Source organism: Bactrocera tryoni, chromosome 5, assembly GCF_016617805.1.
Source record: "Bactrocera tryoni isolate S06 chromosome 5, CSIRO_BtryS06_freeze2, whole genome shotgun sequence".
Classification (NCBI taxonomy): domain Eukaryota; kingdom Metazoa; phylum Arthropoda; class Insecta; order Diptera; family Tephritidae; genus Bactrocera; species Bactrocera tryoni.
The window spans coordinates 79,312,411-79,330,149 of NC_052503.1; the positions used below are offsets into that span (position 1 = coordinate 79,312,411).

The 17,739-nt window shown below is 37.1% G+C and overlaps 1 protein-coding gene and 1 long non-coding RNA gene across 2 annotated transcripts in view; both read right to left on the reverse strand.

Moving 5' to 3' along the window:
* LOC120777244 overlaps nt 1–17,739 on the reverse strand; it is an 86,086-nt gene that overhangs the window by 15,052 nt on the left and 53,295 nt on the right. The gene's annotated exons all lie outside the window — the stretch shown is intronic.
* LOC120777243 (toll-like receptor 6) lies at nt 11,414–17,525 on the reverse strand. Its single transcript, XM_040108436.1, has one exon. It carries the CDS (start codon nt 17,139–17,141, stop codon nt 12,228–12,230), a length of 4,914 nt encoding a protein of 1,637 aa, XP_039964370.1. The 5' UTR covers nt 17,142–17,525; the 3' UTR covers nt 11,414–12,227.

The window sequence follows — 17,739 nt, forward strand, 5'->3', positions numbered from 1 at the left end:
TCTGGAGCCATTATGAGTAAAAAAAGTTGTTATATTTGAACCTTTATGTAGAATTACCATTTCTGAATCACCCTGTTTATTTATCACTTTGATTTGCTGTATATTTTACGAGTTCGTAAAATCAGTCCAAAAAGTAAAGGATTATTTGAGCATTATTTTAGCGACTCAATAGAAAAAACCTCGAGTTCTTAAAAAAATATTTTTATTTGCCTATGATTTATAATCCCTTATTTACCACAAGCGTTGAAGGAAAAAATGTTGTAAGGCGAGTAAAACTGTGTTATTGGGGAGCACTAAAAGAGCAAGAGCACTGATTAATTCAACTTAAAGCTGGCTTTAGCATTTGTATGCGAGAATTTTAATGTTAAAGTTACTAAACTGAGGTATTGGAAATGTGATTAGTGTGGTATTTATTACACTGGTCACCTTATCATAAATAATTCTACAATAAATGTATGAATTTTTTCATAAGGTTACTTAGATGCCTCTTTAATAGACTGATAATGGGTTCCACCTACAGGCGATTTCAGTTTGTGCCAATTGTGAATACGGTGGTTGATGGATGGTATTAATTCCTTTTTTGGGTTTAAATGTGGTCATAATTGTAGCTCGATGCGATAGTTTAGTATTAGGATATAAAATCCATGTATTGTTCCTCGATAGATGTTCTCACGCAAACGCCTCAATATGGTCAAATAGAGCTCCTTATCGACCGTCTGTCCTTCCAGAGCAAATTCATGATGCATCAAGCCACGAATATCGAAGAAATGAGCATCATCTTGATTTTTGAACGGCTTTCACGCGGTTTCTGGGTTTCGGCTCTTTTTTTCTCTTCATTCTGATGACTGTTGACATGTTTGCATGTCAAACTTATAAACCCATGTCTCATCGGCAGTTACAATGCTCTCCATGAATGTTAGTTCGGAATTCTCACAATCAAGCATGTTCGAAGCGACCTGTTTACGGTACTCTTTTTGAAAAAAAACTCAGCTTTATCGGCAAGAACTCGTTTTGTACCCAAAATATCTACCAAAATCATTTGAACGGATTTGCGAGAGATGTCATGCTCTCTTGCCATCTCGCTTATACTTTCCTGACAATTTTCAAGCAGGTTATTCTTTTCTTTCTTAACATTGTCCTCAGTTGCCAGACACATGACCTCAACGACCTCTCGAACTGTGATGGTGATATAATTAATCATTGTTGTCTTATTAAGCTCAATTAAAATTTGACTTTCGTCATTCAGCAGTAGTTATGATAAACATTACAAGCTGCTTTACATTTTCAGGCATGTGGACTCGCATGAAATTAATAAATTAAATACACCAAAAACAAAAAAGAAAATTTTAATGAGCTTTAAATTTATAACGACTACTTCCCCTATTAAGCTGTGAGCTTGAAGTCGCGTGCATGCAGCCGCAACAATATGTTAGTGCATTAACTTTTGAAAATGAATATTAAAAGTATTTATTGCGACGAAAAGCATATTTCACAATTTGCAATTAAAGCCAGCGGGCGTAAAGGGTGACAACAACGTGCTTGACTGCCAGCTAAAAAGTGCAATGGCACCGCATTGGCAATGTATAATCCTGTCAACAACATACTCATGATGTGTGCCAAGCGATAAGTGCTGTTTGGAGCATATGCCACGCCCATATTAAGTGTGCGGTGCGGCGTGGGCTGTGGCATAACAAACTGTTGAGGTGAAAGAGCTGTTGATTGTTAATGAGGTGGTAGGCTAACAATATAAAGATGTGTTTTGGGAGATCATGTAAATACAGGGTGTGCCAAAATTAATCTTCCAGCTATCTAATCTATTAACCTCAATTTTTACAAAACGAAAACTATTTATTTTTAAATGGCAACTCTAGAAATGCAAGTTTGAAAAAATAATGTTTTGATACCACTATTTTACTTTGTGATTCCTTAATTGGTTAAAGAAAATTATTTTAAATTTTCTCATAGGTGGCAACGCTGTAAAAATATTTGTTTATTAAATAACACTCAAAGTATTTTTAATTAGTGCCAAAATATTTGCATTATTTATTTTATAAAAAGTTTGAGCTACCATTTTCAAAAAGGTGGCAACTCTTTTTCAACAAAAACGTATTTCCGACATAATTTATGTGTTTATTGTGTTATTTAATAGTATTTTCAATTAATGCCAAAATCCTTTATTTTTTCTAAAACAAGTTCTAATTGCAATATTTGATTAGGTGGCAACTCTTGTTAAAAATATTTTTGACATACTTTATTATATACCACCTGCGCTATTTATCATCATTTTGATACTAGTTTACATAAAAACTGTATTTATTTTAAGTTTCTATTTCACAAATAGATGTCAACCCTTTTCTAAACCCAATTATTATCATTTCGATGTGAAAACAATCTTGAAATATTGCTTTAAAACTATATTTAGTAGGGAAACTATAAAATAAACTAAATTAATTTATAAACATCTGGCAACTCTCTGCCAAAAAAATATTGAAAATAACATATTTTGCTATAAATTCAAAATTTATCGAAACATTTTTTGATATTTTCAAAAATTCACCACCACTGAAAGTTTAATTGTACTAATGTCTCATCCCAAAGGCTTATACATATGTACATATGTATATCAAGAAGGAAGTCATAATAACCAACTGTTTATACATTTGATATTTGCGTACATATGTACACACCAAAGAAATACACATACATATGTAGCTTATAAACATGTAAATATGAAATATATATAGACGAAGGGCATTTAACTCTGATGACCTGTCAGACAATTTGCAATTGATATGCAATTAAATGTGAATCAGACTCCGCAGCATATCGAACACGCCACACACACACAAATACACAACCAGCAAGTTAATACTTTTTTCCAAGCGTGTCTGCTATATTTAAAAGCTGTCTATTGAAAAAAAATATATGGTATATCGTTGCTTATTGCTTGCCAATTTGTTGCGGCATTTGTGGCAAGCAATAGCAACAACAACAGAAGCAGTTGCGACTACAGCAAAGTATCTACTCTCTACAGCAATGCAAAAAAACTGTAAGTTCCACACAAAACCGTTGCTCAGAGCATTTTTACACTCATCAAGTGAGTGCTACTACTAATGGTTACGTATACGCCGCGGCATACCCAAACGCATAGAAGAGCTTAACCCAAGTCAAAAAGAAAAAATGCATTAGCGCCACTTTTGTGCATTAAATGCCACAAATTTTATTAAACTACTTGATATGCAATTGGAAAGTTCATTTGAGTTTCTCTTTTTGTTTTTTTTTTGCATTCCTCTACTCAAATCCAAAAACAGCGCCTGCAAGTATGCTTCATTATCATTTTATCTGTGCGCGTGGTGTAAAAAAATCCACCGCATAAGCCATGAAAGTGCTCGCTAACGACCAACACACACACGCTCACATATAAATACTGCAATTGTGAAATTTAAATGCCAATTTAACAGCTTGAGCTGGAAAAAACTACGCACATACTTGACGCAGCTGTGTGATTTTTTGTGTATCGTGACGACTTATGCGGTTGTTTTTGTTGTAGTCGCATATTTTCCACTTTTCACTTATTTACATACGTTTGGAGCGCTCATTTGCACTCATTGCCGTTTTTTGAATTTTTTTTTTGCTGCCAACGAGTGCTTACGTTCTTATATACCAAATACAAATGTGTATTTGTATGCATGTAGTGGTTTAGACACGATACGGTACACATTACTTATTTGCCATGCAAATGAGTGGCGGCAAGCAATAAAACACGGAAATTTGTTGCCTTCAATCAACTTGCAATTATCCATTTGCCAATGCGTTTAACCTTTATTTCGCGCTTTATTTGTTAGCTTTTGTCTGTTCAATTGGTATTTCAGGCAAAAACAACATATTGAGAGCGTATAAATATTAAAAAATGCTTTAAACAGAGCTTCATATATATGTGTGTGGCTTATATTATTTCCAACACATGCCTCGAAGTGAAAATATGACGCCTAAGTCAGCAGCTTAAATTCAAGCCACAAGGGTAATATATTTGTATGAGAAAAAATCTGCAAATACCGTTTTTCGAGTTTTATTTCCACGAAGTACTAAACTAGTTCAAGATATTTAAATTTTGCTGTTTTAGAAGCGGAAGTTCATAAGAAAAACAATAGAAAATTATAAATTTTATGCGAAGAACTATTTTCAGGGGCTTGAGTCTAACAAGTTTAACCGTAGATGGCGCTGTTGTGCTAGGACTCCTACAATCGCCGCTGATCTGGTGCCTTTGTTCATTGCCCACCTTCGCCGCTTTTTTTGAATCATGTAGAAAAATTTGCGAGGCTTCATTGAACTTTTTATGCGAATATTTCTTCCGATTACCTTTTATAATTTTCGAGAAAAAAAATCCGGAAAAATAGAAGATTTTCGGACCAACAAGTTAGCTCCATTTAATGCAATATTCTTATAATTTTTTTTTATTCACTCACTCTGCATTTAAAAATCAGTTCAATTCTCATACGATTACAAATATTTCCTGCTAATGGCTTCTCATCTTACTGCTTCCTAATTTTTAATACCAACTGTGCTTGAGCAAAGCTTCAGCCTTAAGTTTCCCTCATTTATTAACCACAGCTAAGCAATTTTACAGACAGGTCTATACCCGCTAACTATAATTTTTATAAATTCAAGGCAGCGAATGATACTATTGGTTCTAAACATTAATCAAAAGCAAGCCTTGAAATTTTTGAAGTTTTATAGGCTTAAGTGCACTGGACAAGAGTTGTTAGAAACCTAACATTTGGTAAGTTTACTAAAATCACAACATTTTTACTAAGTGTAAATATCAGGTCAATTGAAAAGTCCTCGGCTTCCCATAATAAAATAAATTTTTTGGCAAAATTCTGGTTTTTTATTCAACATAATTCGAAGGTCGCTATGGTAGAACCATACCAACTTTTTGATATCATTTTGGTAGTACGAATTATCCTTTCCTTCAAAATGGGCTCAGTTTCGGCGATCACCTCTTCATTCGACAAAAATTTCTTCCCTACGAGCATTCTTTTAAGATCTGAGGACAGGAAATAGTCGCAGGGACCACAATTCGACGCACAATTTATGGATGTTTGCCATGATTTTTGATTTTACTGTGCAATAGTCGCTGTTTATGGTTGTATCTTTTTCAAAATACTGACGTCATTTCCTTGCCAGACAACTGTTTAATTTTTCGACTTTTTGGAGCGTGTTCATCGCATTCAACTTGGCTGACTGTCCATTGGACTTCGGAGTGAAATGCTGGAGTTATGTTTCCTTCATTACATCATACATATCGACTCAAACACTCTGGTTTATTACGCTCGAACATTTTCAAACGCTGCTCCGAATCATCAACTCGTCGTTGGTTTCAGTCAAAAGTGAGCTCGCGTGGCACCCACTTTGTACGGAGCTTTCGTATACCCAAATAATCGTGAATGATATGAACTAGGCATTCATTTGATATCTTTGGAGTACCTCCTACATCGCACAACTTCACTTTACGGTCATCCAAAATTAATTTGTGAACTTGTTTGATGTTTTCTTCGGTCATAACTTCTTTTGTACGTCCACTGCGTTCAACGATTTCGGTGCTCATTCCACTAGGTCTAAAATTAGCATACCAGATCTTGATGGTTGATTTTCCTGGCACAATGTCCGGAAATTCGTCACGAATCCAAATTTATTTTGCTTAACTTCCCTCCTGTCACTTCCTTACCAACCAAATATTTTGCTTACCACTTCAAGCAGACATCCAAGAATTGAGAATCATTAATCGCAGCACCCACAACTTGCCAGTCGTGTATGCTTTTTGAATAAATCTTTACTTTTATTTGTTCCCTTTAAATTGCATATTTTAATTATTTTGTATTTTCTCTTTTTAATTTATTTATTATCGACTTATTTTCCTTTTATTATTATTAATACGTACGTAATAATATGATTTCATACTTTATACAAAAGAAAAAACTTTAAAACGCACTTATTTAGTAGTTAAACAACTTAAGTTTATATATTTAGGTGTAAGTATATATAAGTATTGTATCTTTTAATTCACATTTTCGCTTATGTCTTAAGTGTGTCGAGTGAGTCGAGCTTTGCTATTTTAATGCTAGGTCTATTATTAGTTTCTTCAGTGTATATTTGCTGTTTCATAAGTCCACACACTCTCTCTCTCTCGCGCTCGCTCAGCTCTGCCACTCTTCACTCACTCTACTTGCCTGCTAGCTTTCTCTTACACTCGCTAGCACTTCGTGTATCATAAATAGGAACTAAAAAGCGAATAATTAGTAGCTTGCTTTGCATTACAAATACAACATTGCGTGTGTTAGTGTTTGAGTTTTGTAAAAATTATATATTTTAGTTATAGAAAAAGGTAAAAAATATATATTTTGAAAATTATTAATTTTAATTTAATTAAAAATATTTTGTTTAGTGTCATTGCTTTGCTTTTTATAAACAAAATTAATAAAATTTATTGCATTTCTAAAGCTAGCGTATGCAGCACTAATATACATATTTACAATACAAAATTATTTTCACGCACAAAATTTGCTGTATACTTGTATAATTAAATTAAAATTTGATTAAATGTAATTAGTTACTTTGCTATCAATTCGTTGCTTGCGAATACTTTATTTTCCACACTCACTTCTTTTTCTTGCTATTCACAGACTTGCTTAGTTATTTATAGGTTTATTTAAGTTATTTTTACAAATGCGAACACACACACACAGCGATTGAGTGCAAAAAAGAAAATTTAATTAAATTTATATAGATTTTTTAAGTTTTGAAAACTTAAAGCAAAATAAAATTCAAGCTAAATATGAAAAAAAATCATACCTTTTTCCTAACAATGTGATTCTTTTAGACTTTTTATACTTTTCAGCAGACATTTTGCTTTAAGCTCGCTCTCAAATTATCGCTTTGAAATATATTTGAAAACTTAAGGTACTTGGAAGCATACTTTTTTTCACTTTGAAGGATTAAAACTGTTTTGTGGCATAACGTAGAACATATTTTTTGAGCTACATACTATCTTCACAACGAAATAAAATTATTATAAATTTTTTTGAAAACCTATTTCCATAAAAATGAAAATCTAGCCTACAATTAGGCGAAGTAAGGAATTTTAGCTGAGTCGCGCACCTTATATTAACCAACCAAATTTTTATCCACCTATGACAATTTTGCCTACCATTAGGCGAAGACTAATGGACTGTATTATTAGTCTTAATAATATATATATCAAAAAATTATTGCCCTCTTTGTGGAGATGAAAATGTTGCCTACAATTAGGCGCAGTAAAGAATTTTAGCGAAGTCACGCACCTTAAATGTACCAAAAAGATGGTTTTCCTTTTTAAGAATATAAAAATGTTGTCAGTAGTTAGAAGCAGTGAAGAATTTAAGCTAAGGCAAACCACAAATTTGTCGAAAAGATAACCGTCTACTTTCAAGGTCTGTAATGTAAATGTTGCCTACAATTTGCGGACTGAAAAATGTAAGCCAAGTCGCATACCAAAAACATAACCCAAAAGTGGCCGCCCGCTTAAATGTTTGAAAACATATGGCTTGAGATCTATAATTTCTTGAACAATAACGTTTTTATGACATGAGCAATAGCAAAGAACAATTTTTTCCTTTATGTAAAACAGAAAAGCGTTGGAGCACTGTAAAATGATCGATGAGAGAATATTCCAAGGCCTTTGATGAAAATGTTGCCTACAATTAGGCGATTTAAAGAATTTAAGTCAAGTCGCATACCAAAAACATACTATTATTATCTCTCCCAGGTTGAAGCTCTTTAGGGCTGTTATGTATTTTAGGAAAAAAAAATATAGGAATTAGTGATCCAACAGCCAATCACGCAGATGGAATCATGAAAACTGTGAGATAGCAATAGAAAATCATTTGAATTTAATTAATATTTCGACCACCCCTTTTGTATGTGTCATAATAACATGGTCTAATATTGTTAGTAATAGATGAGACCATGGAAAATATATTTTTTTCTTTGTTAGTTTCATAAAAATTACATGAGCTAAACACGATTTCAAATTCGTAGAAATTTTGCTTTGAGCTTCTCGAATTTAAGTTAAAAAATACTAAAAATTTTGTCTTCTCTCAAGCTCATTTAAGTTCTATAGAAATAATCCCTGATTGATAACTCAACTTTCAACAGATCAACCGGACTTTTTCTGTCATATGAGGATAAAATTTCTTTCTGAGTTGTTAATAAAAAAAAGTACTAATAAAAATATTTATAGAATTTTTAAGATAGTAATAACTCAAACAAACTTTGCTTAGAAATGATTATTATTTATTAATATTTTTTGTATATGTATGTTACACTTTTTTAATGCAGTCACTAATTATGTACTAAAGCGTAAAATGGCTGCTACAGTCTACAAAATTTATTCGCTGAAATTCTTGAACTGCTAAAAAAACGTATAGAGTATTAATAAATACTCTAGAAGAATTTTTTTGTGGAAGTGTTTATAAATTTTACTGAAATGCTTGGTGCATTGGCCACAAATATGCGTGTGTGGGCAAGCCGCTGCAATTGCGCTTTCTCAGTTAGCTAAAAAAATTTTCACTATTTTTAAGCGCAATTTTTGCGCATTTTTGTAATTTTATTTCTATTTTTTTTTTAGTTGAGTTTTTGTTTTGTGCGCATATTTATTTTCGCACATTTTTAGCAGCATTTTTGTGGCTTAACTCACGCTGCATGTATGCGTGTGTTTGTTTTTACAGTTCGTCTAGCAGTTAACTAATTAAATTATTTTCAAGTGCGGAATTATGCGTGCTTTTTGCCTATTTTGTTTGCCTTTTTTTGGCAAACATTTATTTGTGCTTTCACGAGCGAAAAATAAATAAACCGCATAAAAATATAAAGCGCTTCGACAATGCACATGAATTATTTAAAAGCATTTGTGTTGACTGGCGGAAAAAAGTGAAAATTAGTTTAGCGGAAAGTAGCGAAGGTTTTAAAGTTATGTGCGCAATGTTTCGCAGAATTTAGTAACATAAGAGTTTAATTTAAAAGGCAAATGCGCCATAGGTGACTGCTAGAATATATCAGGCCTTATAGGTGCCTGTTTGTATGCTGCGTTACATGTAAGTAAACTTCTGCAACGTAATTTCCTGATATTTCTTTAATAATACTTGCAATAGTGTTTGTAATCTTTTAATATAAGTATATACAATATTATTGTAAAACAAAGACAACAACAGATTGCGATTTTTTTTAATGTAACTCCGTAAAATTAGAATATTGGAGAGCATAAACTGTAATTTAAAATACTATGAACATATGTCAGAAGAGCAACAGAATCATATCTGAGCTCAGCTATTGAAAACAAGCAAAATCAATGAAATGTTGAATGTATTATAGTTTAGCTGGTATTATGCCTAAAAGTATGCTACGAAAAATTTAGTTATTATATTGAACAGAAGGTACAGTTATATTTCTTGTACCCTAATATTTCTGATATTTTAACTGAAAAATTCATATAAAAGCGAAATATTGTTACTTAAGTGAATAAATGCCAAAAAGTATGCTAAGCAAAAAAATAAACGTGTATTGAAACTAGTTAAGGCTAGAAATTAATAAAAATTTATAAACATATACATATTTCAGTAGGAAAAATAAAATAAAGATTGTATTAAAAAAGCAAATTTGAAATAAAAAATCACAAGCACCGCTCGACACGATTGCTGTTTAAGCGCCAATAATATATTTTTGAGTCTAACGTCTGCATGTTAAGTTTCAGTTTCTGCTAGTACAAATAAAAATAAGGGAAATTTTTCGTAATGTATTCATTTTTCTATAGGAAAATCAATGCCATTTATATTAGGGAAAAGCAAACTTTAAGAGCGAAAAATTAAAATCTCAGTGTTTTTCAATGTTGAGAATTAGAATTTGAACATGAAACCAATAAATGTTTTCTTCATGTGCCAATCCTAAAGGTTTGCTATTAATTTTTATGCTGCCTACCCTTAGGCGCAGTAAACAAATTTTGTCATTAAATAAACAATTTAACTTATGAGGCATATTTCGAAGACTAAAAAGATTACATTTTCCAATGTATGGAATCAGAATTTGAGCATGAAAACAAAAACCCAAAAAATAATTTTCTTTATTATTTCAAATATTTTTTTTTGTTGAGTAGTGTAATCAAAGCTATAATTTTTTTTCAAATTCTGCTTATTTTTTGAAAAACGTCTGTGTTAAAAGATTACTGTTAAGTTGAGTCAGTCCTAAGGGTATGCTATTACTTTAAATGGTGCCTACCTTTGGGCGCTGTTAGCGATTTTACTAATTAAATAAAAAATGGCACTTTAAAGCGTATTTCGAAAACTAAACATTTATGGCTAATTTGTACACATGTAATGTTAGGGAGTGATTTACTAGTTTAAATAATCGTAAATTGTATCTGCAAATCTGTTGAATCTGGTAACTGTTTCTAACTCATTTCATAACTTAGAAAAAAAAATATTTTTAAATTATTTAATTACGAGAAAGCTTTCATAATGCACTAAAATTTTTTAATATAATTTGATATAAAAAAGTACAAAAATTGCTAATCGGTTGCGCCAATCCCAAAAGTATGCACTTACTTTTATTATTGCCTACCTTTAAGCGCTGTTGGCGAATTTTTTCATAAAGCTACGAAATCACACTTTTGAGAAATATTTTGAAGTCTTCCATGATTATTTTATAGCTTATTTTTTCTCCTCTTATTTGAGGAAATGTTAAAAAAAATATTTTAAATAACCTATATGAAGGGAAATTGCATTTGAAAAGCTGTTAAATCCGGAAACAGTTCTTAAATCATTTTCTAAATAAAATACATTTAAACTGAAAAAAAAAATTTAACTACTTTACTTTAATGAAAAATTTAATGCTATAGATAAAGAATTACTAAATATTTGAAGCCTCTAAGTTCAAAATCAAAAATAATTAGATGTTAGAAGCCTCTGTAGTCAAGGATTAAAAATATTTAAAATATAAAAAGTAATTAAATATATGAAAATCGTTTTCAATATAACATTAAGCCTTTCAACTGCTTTTTAAATTACAAAACAAAAATATTTTTTTATTTCACCACACACCCTCTTTCTCTATTATATAAATTACCCAAACCTTATACAATTTGTTTGCTCAACTGCAAAATATCGCTTCCCTACAAATTTTGCCAAATTAAATGAGAAAAACAATATTTTTTAATTTTGTTTAAGCGCCAATAATAGATTCTCAACTTTATTTTGCATTTTTCACTTATTTTAAAATTTTTTTTAATTGTGTTTGTATTTTGCATTTTGTTTGTTAATAATTAGTTTTAATAAGAAACTTAAACGTAAAAACTAATTTTATCAGTCTATTTAACAATTTTAATTTTTTTATATTTAAATTTTCAAACTTTATCGTTTTGCTATTTTGAAGTCCAAAAAGAAATCAAATATATTTAAATATATATTTACACGCATATACAATAAACACGCACGCATACACACACAAGCACACTTATTAACCGCTATATGGTAAATTCTAATGCTAGTGAAAATCATTTGTTTTATTTTATCTTATTTTGTTCAGTTTGCCTGCCTCGCTTTGCTAAGTGCTTAGTTGTTAAGTAATAATTTAAGTTTAATTTAATAATTATAATTTAAGTAACTAGAACTAGTTAGCGGTTTTACGTAGTTTGTTTGTTTGCTTTGTTTTGTGTTTGTTTGGTTGCTTTTTTCTGTTCTGTTTTCAGTTCGCTAGTTTTGCTTTTGGTATGCTACTTTTTACAAAGTCTCATATTTGTGCGAGTCGCTGCAACACATGCCACAGCAAGTGTCCTCAACAATTCACATTCACTGCCCACATACAAGAACTACTAGTTGCCTGACTACCTGCATACGCATAGGCGCACATACACACACACACATATGTATATGTGTGCGCTTGCAGGCGTTTAATTAAATTCACTGGTTGCACAGTCTGTCTCTGGCGCTGTGACGCGCTCTACATTTTTTACACTAAAACACACACGCGCACAATTTCAAGCACTTGCTGACACATATACACACGCACGCATACACACTTAAAATACATAGAAATTTTCATTGCGTTTGCTAGGCAATTTGTTTGGGGCGCGCTTACACATTCAAGCAGACCGCCATGCGCGTTTTACCGCCCGCAATGCCGCCACCTAAATCCAGTTGTTGTTACGCCCACAATGGCCCATTCAGTGCTGCGCTCTCGTTCAGCGATAAACTGGATTCGTAGTGTGCCAGCTGCTCGGTTGGTTGCCGATTGCCGCTACCCGCTGAGCTGGTGCTATTGTTGCTGCTGTTGGTGACACTGCTGCTGCGTTCGCTGTTGTTGCTGCTATTGCTGCTGCATGTGGTCGCAGACGCAGCCAGTGCCGGCGTCGGCGCCGCCGTTGTTGTGCCCAACTCCTTTGGCGCGCCGCTGCTCGCAGTGCCACAGCGACAGCTGATGCCGTCATCACTGGCGGCAGACGCGTGCTTGCGCGCGCCACAATTGCATGGTTTCTTGCAGTTATAGCTGTTGTAGCAAGCGCCTGTGAGTGTGCCGTTAGGCGGCGCTGTGAAATTGGATGAGAAGCTGGGGTGTAGGCCACCTTTGGTGACGCGTTTCTGTGTGCCCACAGTGCAGTTGTCGCAATTGTTGCTGGCGCTCAGCTTCTGCTTGGCGTAATCGACGCTGTCGTAGGTAGGCGCGTTGCCACCACCGCCGCCCACATGGCCGTTGCTCAGCGTACCCAAATAAGCGGGCACCGCGTACTCGTGCTGCTGATGCGCGCGGAGGTGGTGATGATGATCGAGCGTTTTGGCGCCACCGCCGAGCCCAATGCCACACATACCGCTGCCGGCGCCGCCGATGTTATTCAGCAAATCATTTTTATGCATTTTGTGCGAGAGCTCATTGAGCGTGTTAAACTTGCAGGCAGCAGTGGCGGTAGGTATGGGCGCATAGCCGCGCGCGCCAACACCACAATCATTAATGGTCGCATAGTTGTTGCAGTCGGAGTAGTGCGCCTTATCAACGCCGATGCCTGCACCGCTGAGGTGTCCATTTGGCAGACCAACGCCACCACCAACGGTGCTATTGCCGCCTGCGGGCTGGTATTCGTGCGCTGAAGCGTAAATGTTCACGGCCGACCGCGTAGCCAGACAATTGGCGGTGATTGGTCGCTTGCGTATGTGCGGCAGTGCGATGCGTAGCTTCTGCCAGAATTTTTTATCGTCCCACTCCAGACAGGTGCTCGTACGCAAGTAATGACGCATATCCATGTCGATGTCGCGTTGCGGCAAATCGCCGTAGAGTATGAAGACCAGACGTTTGCGACGCTTCACCATCTCATGCAATGCTGATTTATATTCGAAACGTGTCCATTCGTTGTAGAGGAAATTCTTCGATAACACGACCACAAACTGCTTGGCGCTCTCGGCGGCCTCGATGATGGCATCCGTTACGTACGCATTGATATTCACATCACGATAATGCAAACACAAGCGATAGCCGATGTCATGTTCCAGCGTCTGTGCCAATATTTGATTAACGAAGTGCTCATCCTGTAAGCTGTAGGCAAAGTATGCATCACACAGACGATCCTTGTCCAGCGACTCGACGAAACCGTGCGCATTGCGGCCTGCATAACACATGTTGAGCAGACAGTTTGTATGTGCCCACAGTTTGAGCTCGTGGCGGTAGCAGAAGATGCCCAAGATGAGCACGAAGAAGCCAACAAAGGCACATGTGGCGATTAAGAGCAGCGGCAGTAGATGTTCGATTTCGCTGGCATGTGCATATGTGGTGACCTCATCGCCGCGTAACGTGCACTTCGTGCCATTTTTTTCGCGCAGCACGCTGGTGGCATTGTTGTAGACACAGGAGACGCGAGCCGCATCGACAATCTTCTCGGCCGTCTGTGCGAGGTAGGTGCGGAAGCGCATCAAGTAACTACATTCGCAACTCCACTGATTGTCTGCAAGCCCTATCTCTACTAAGTATGGGTTAAGTGCTAGCTGCCAGACCTCAAAGTGCACCAGCCGATTGCCGTCCAAACGCAGCACTTCCAACTTACGCAAAGCCTGAAAACTGCCATTGCCAACGCTGGCTATGCGGTTGTTCTGTAGATAGAGTTCACGCAGGTTCTCCAGATTGCTGAACTCGTCGCCACGCACCTCGGCGATGTGATTGTCCTCGAGATGCAGCACCAGCAGCCTACGGAGACCGCTGAAGGTTGTGTTATGCAGCGACTGTACATTCGAGTTGTTAACGAAGAGTACAGCGAGATTTTTGCGTCCCAGGAAGGTGTGCCCTGGCAGCTCAGCAAAGTTGTTGCCATCGATGTACAACTCAGTGGTGTCCATGGGCACCTTGCGTGGCATTTGTGTGTAGCCAGCGCCAGAGCATTCCACAATATTCGTGGACCAAGTTTGGTCGTGGAAGCAAGTACAATTCGTCGGGCAGGTCATCTCGCAGTCGCAAGCGTCGAACTCACAGCAATGGCAGACCGCGAAGCAATGTGTCTTGTAAGTGCATAGGAAATGCTTGGGCTCCGCATCGATGAGTGGTATGTAGGCGCGTTCACGGTTATTCAGCAGTTTGCAATAGATGGTCTCCAAGTCCATAATACGTGGATACTGTCGCGACTTAATGTGATTAATCTTCTGCAGCCAATCGATGTTGCAATCGCAGGTAAAGGGATTGCCGCCAATGTAGAACTCAGGCAGCGAACGCAGCTCATGTACGGGCAGTATGCGTAAGGATTTGATGTCCAGCGTGCTGATCTGGTTGGCGTAGAGATCAACGCGCGTCAGGTTGGACTTATGCATGAAAGTGTCCGGATCGACGATGTGTATGAGGTTATCGTTGAGGAAAAGTAGTTCGATAGAGTTCGGTATAGAGGAGGGCGAAATGCGCTGTATTTGATTGAAGCTTGCATCCAAAGTCTGCAGACGTATTTGCGTGTCGAGGCTGAAGCGATTGGAGAGCTCGCCCAAACGGTTCTTATGCAGATCCAGCCACTGCAGCGTGTTGGGCACATGAGCATAGTCGAAATGCTCCAAACGATTGTCGGAGATATTCAGCCAGAGTAAGGAAGGCATATTGCTGAACAAACCGTTGATCTCGCTTAGGTCGTTACCATCCAAACGTATCGCTTGTATGCTCGAAGTCATCTCAAAGGCGCCAGGCTCCACAACGCCAATGCGATTACGTGCGAGGTTGAGTATCTGCAAGCTCGGCAGATCTTTGAAAGCATTCATTGTTATATTCTCCAAAAAGTTACCAATCAAGCGGAGACCATAAAGATTACCCAAGCCCTTGAAGGCGTTATCCTCCAGCACAGTAATCATATTCTCACCAAGATCCACCGTGCGTAGCAAGCGCATATTTCTCAATGCTAACGGTACTGTCTTCAACTGATTGCCATTCAAATTGAGATCTTGTAGTGAGCTGCAATTGCGGAAGGCTTCGGGATGCACGCCAATCAAAGCATTATTGTCCAAAGAGAGCAGCGACAACACATAGAGCCCATTGAGCGCATAAGCATCCAAGTATTTGAGGCGATTATGTGAGAGCAAAAGTGTGTGTAGATTGTTCATGGGCGCAAATGTATCGGCGGCGACATTCTCCAGCTGATTGTGACGCAGATTCAAGATCTGTAGTGTGTAGAGGTCAGTGAAGATCTCCGGTTCAAGTTTGGTGAGTTTATTATGCGCCAAATTGAGTAACACCAGACGTATCAGGCCCACAAATGTGCTGCGATCGATCCACGTTGAGGTGATCTGATTGTGCGACAGATCGAGCGCTTGCAATTGATCGAGATTGGAGAAAAGTTTCGGTGAGAGCACGCTGATCGAGTTGTTTTGCAAGTAAACCTCCTGTATTGTGCCAGCTTGTTCGGTGAAGAGCTCTGAAGGCAAGGCAACAATTTTATTCGAACTGAGGTTGAGTATTTGCAGATTCTTGAGACCACTCAGCGCCTTATCTGCGATCATGGAGATCTCATTATTGTTCACTTGCAGCACGCGCAAACGGCGCAAAGTGCCAAAACCGTTAGCAGGTAGCAACACAAAATGGTTGTAAGATACATCTAGTATCTCCAAATCCAAATTGCAACTGGTATTGCTAGCGCTGCTGCCAGTTTGCTGGCGACTCGTCGACACTTCAGGCGTTGCTGCGGTGGAATGCTCTGCATTAGCCGCTTGTTCACGTGTGCGTTCACGAAAGCCCAACTCATTCACATCCTGCAAACGATTCTCGCTCATATTCAGCGATGACAAACCGCTCAGCGCACAAAAGATGTTATCCGGCAAGGACCAGATATTATTCGATGACAAATCCAAACGTTCCAAATTCTTGGCCACCGCAAAAGCATCGGCTTCAATGTCGAAATTGATCGTGGGCCAGAGTATATTATTGGTGCGCACCGTGAGATTGCGTAACTGTGCCAAACCCTCCAGCACATGCCGATTGAACTTGGCCAATTTGCAGTATTGGATGGAGAGCTCCTGCAGACGCACCAAATGCGCAAAGGAGCGCGCCTCCAGTGAGCTCTTCGCCATAATTTCGTCGTTGCACAAGACATGCAACGCCACCGTATGCTCGGCGGGTATCACACTGAAATTGGTCGTATCGAATTCGCTATTGACCGTACGCAGATTACAGGTGAGCGCTATCTCTGGATTATCGGGCCCGGCCGCGGGCAAAAAATGGCAATCATCGGGCGCATCATAGCGTGGATCCTGCGCTGCAGTGCCGGCAAGCATGCCGCCTGCCAGACCCGGCTGCAGATTGGCGCCACCATAATGTGTCGCCGTAGGCGGTTGCGGCAACTGTGAATTGGTCACGCCCGCCTCGCCCATAATGGCGTTGGAGTGTTGCTGATGCTGCTGCGCTTGCTGTGACTGCTGTTTCGTATTGCTCGCATGCAGCTGTTGCTGTTGTTGCTGCTGCTGCTGCAAGCTGGGCGCTTGTTGCATCAACTGCTGTTGCTGCTGCATATTGCCGCCTGCTATGAGCGTTAGCAGCACGGTGATGACTAGTGTGGCATGTTGGTAGAATTTTTGTGTACTTTGTTGTTTTTGTAAATAGTAGTTGGCCATTGTGTAAGAATTTAGTAAAAAAGTGCTGTGCAATTAAAAATTAAATAGGATGTTGCAAGTAGTGGTGTTGTTGGTGTGTGTCAAATATGGTTTAAGCGCTCAAACGCGTTTTATTTATGGCCTCAAATGCTTGCAGTTACAGTTTTAATTGTTGTTTTGCGCATTGTTGTGCGATTTTAACATTTACTATACACTTTTAGTTGCACACATAACGCGACACTTGCCACAAGGCCTTGTAGAGTTAATGTTTTTTAATAATTAATGTGCGCTTGTTGGCTGCAATTTGCATTGTTTTTATTTTAATGTGCGTTACTTTAACATACGTGCAACATGGCTTGCAACACATATGTGCAACATGCTGTTTTTAGTGTTGGAATTAATTACTTTTCGTTTTACGTATGTATTGTGTTCTTTACGTAGTATTTCAATTATTTATTTTTATATTAATTAATTTTTTTTTACTTTAAATTTACTTGTATAATAATTTTTGAAAATTTTTATTATGTATTTTTTATAAATTTAACTTTTTAATTAATTATTTTTATCGCAATTTTTTAAGTCATTTATTTACAAAAATTTTTCTTTTTTTCATAAATTG

What these genes read in the sequence shown, in the direction of transcription:
- LOC120777243 (XM_040108436.1), bottom strand. Translation starts at nt 17,141, where the DNA reads ATGGCCAACTACTATTTACAAAAACAACAAAGTACACAAAAATTCTAC.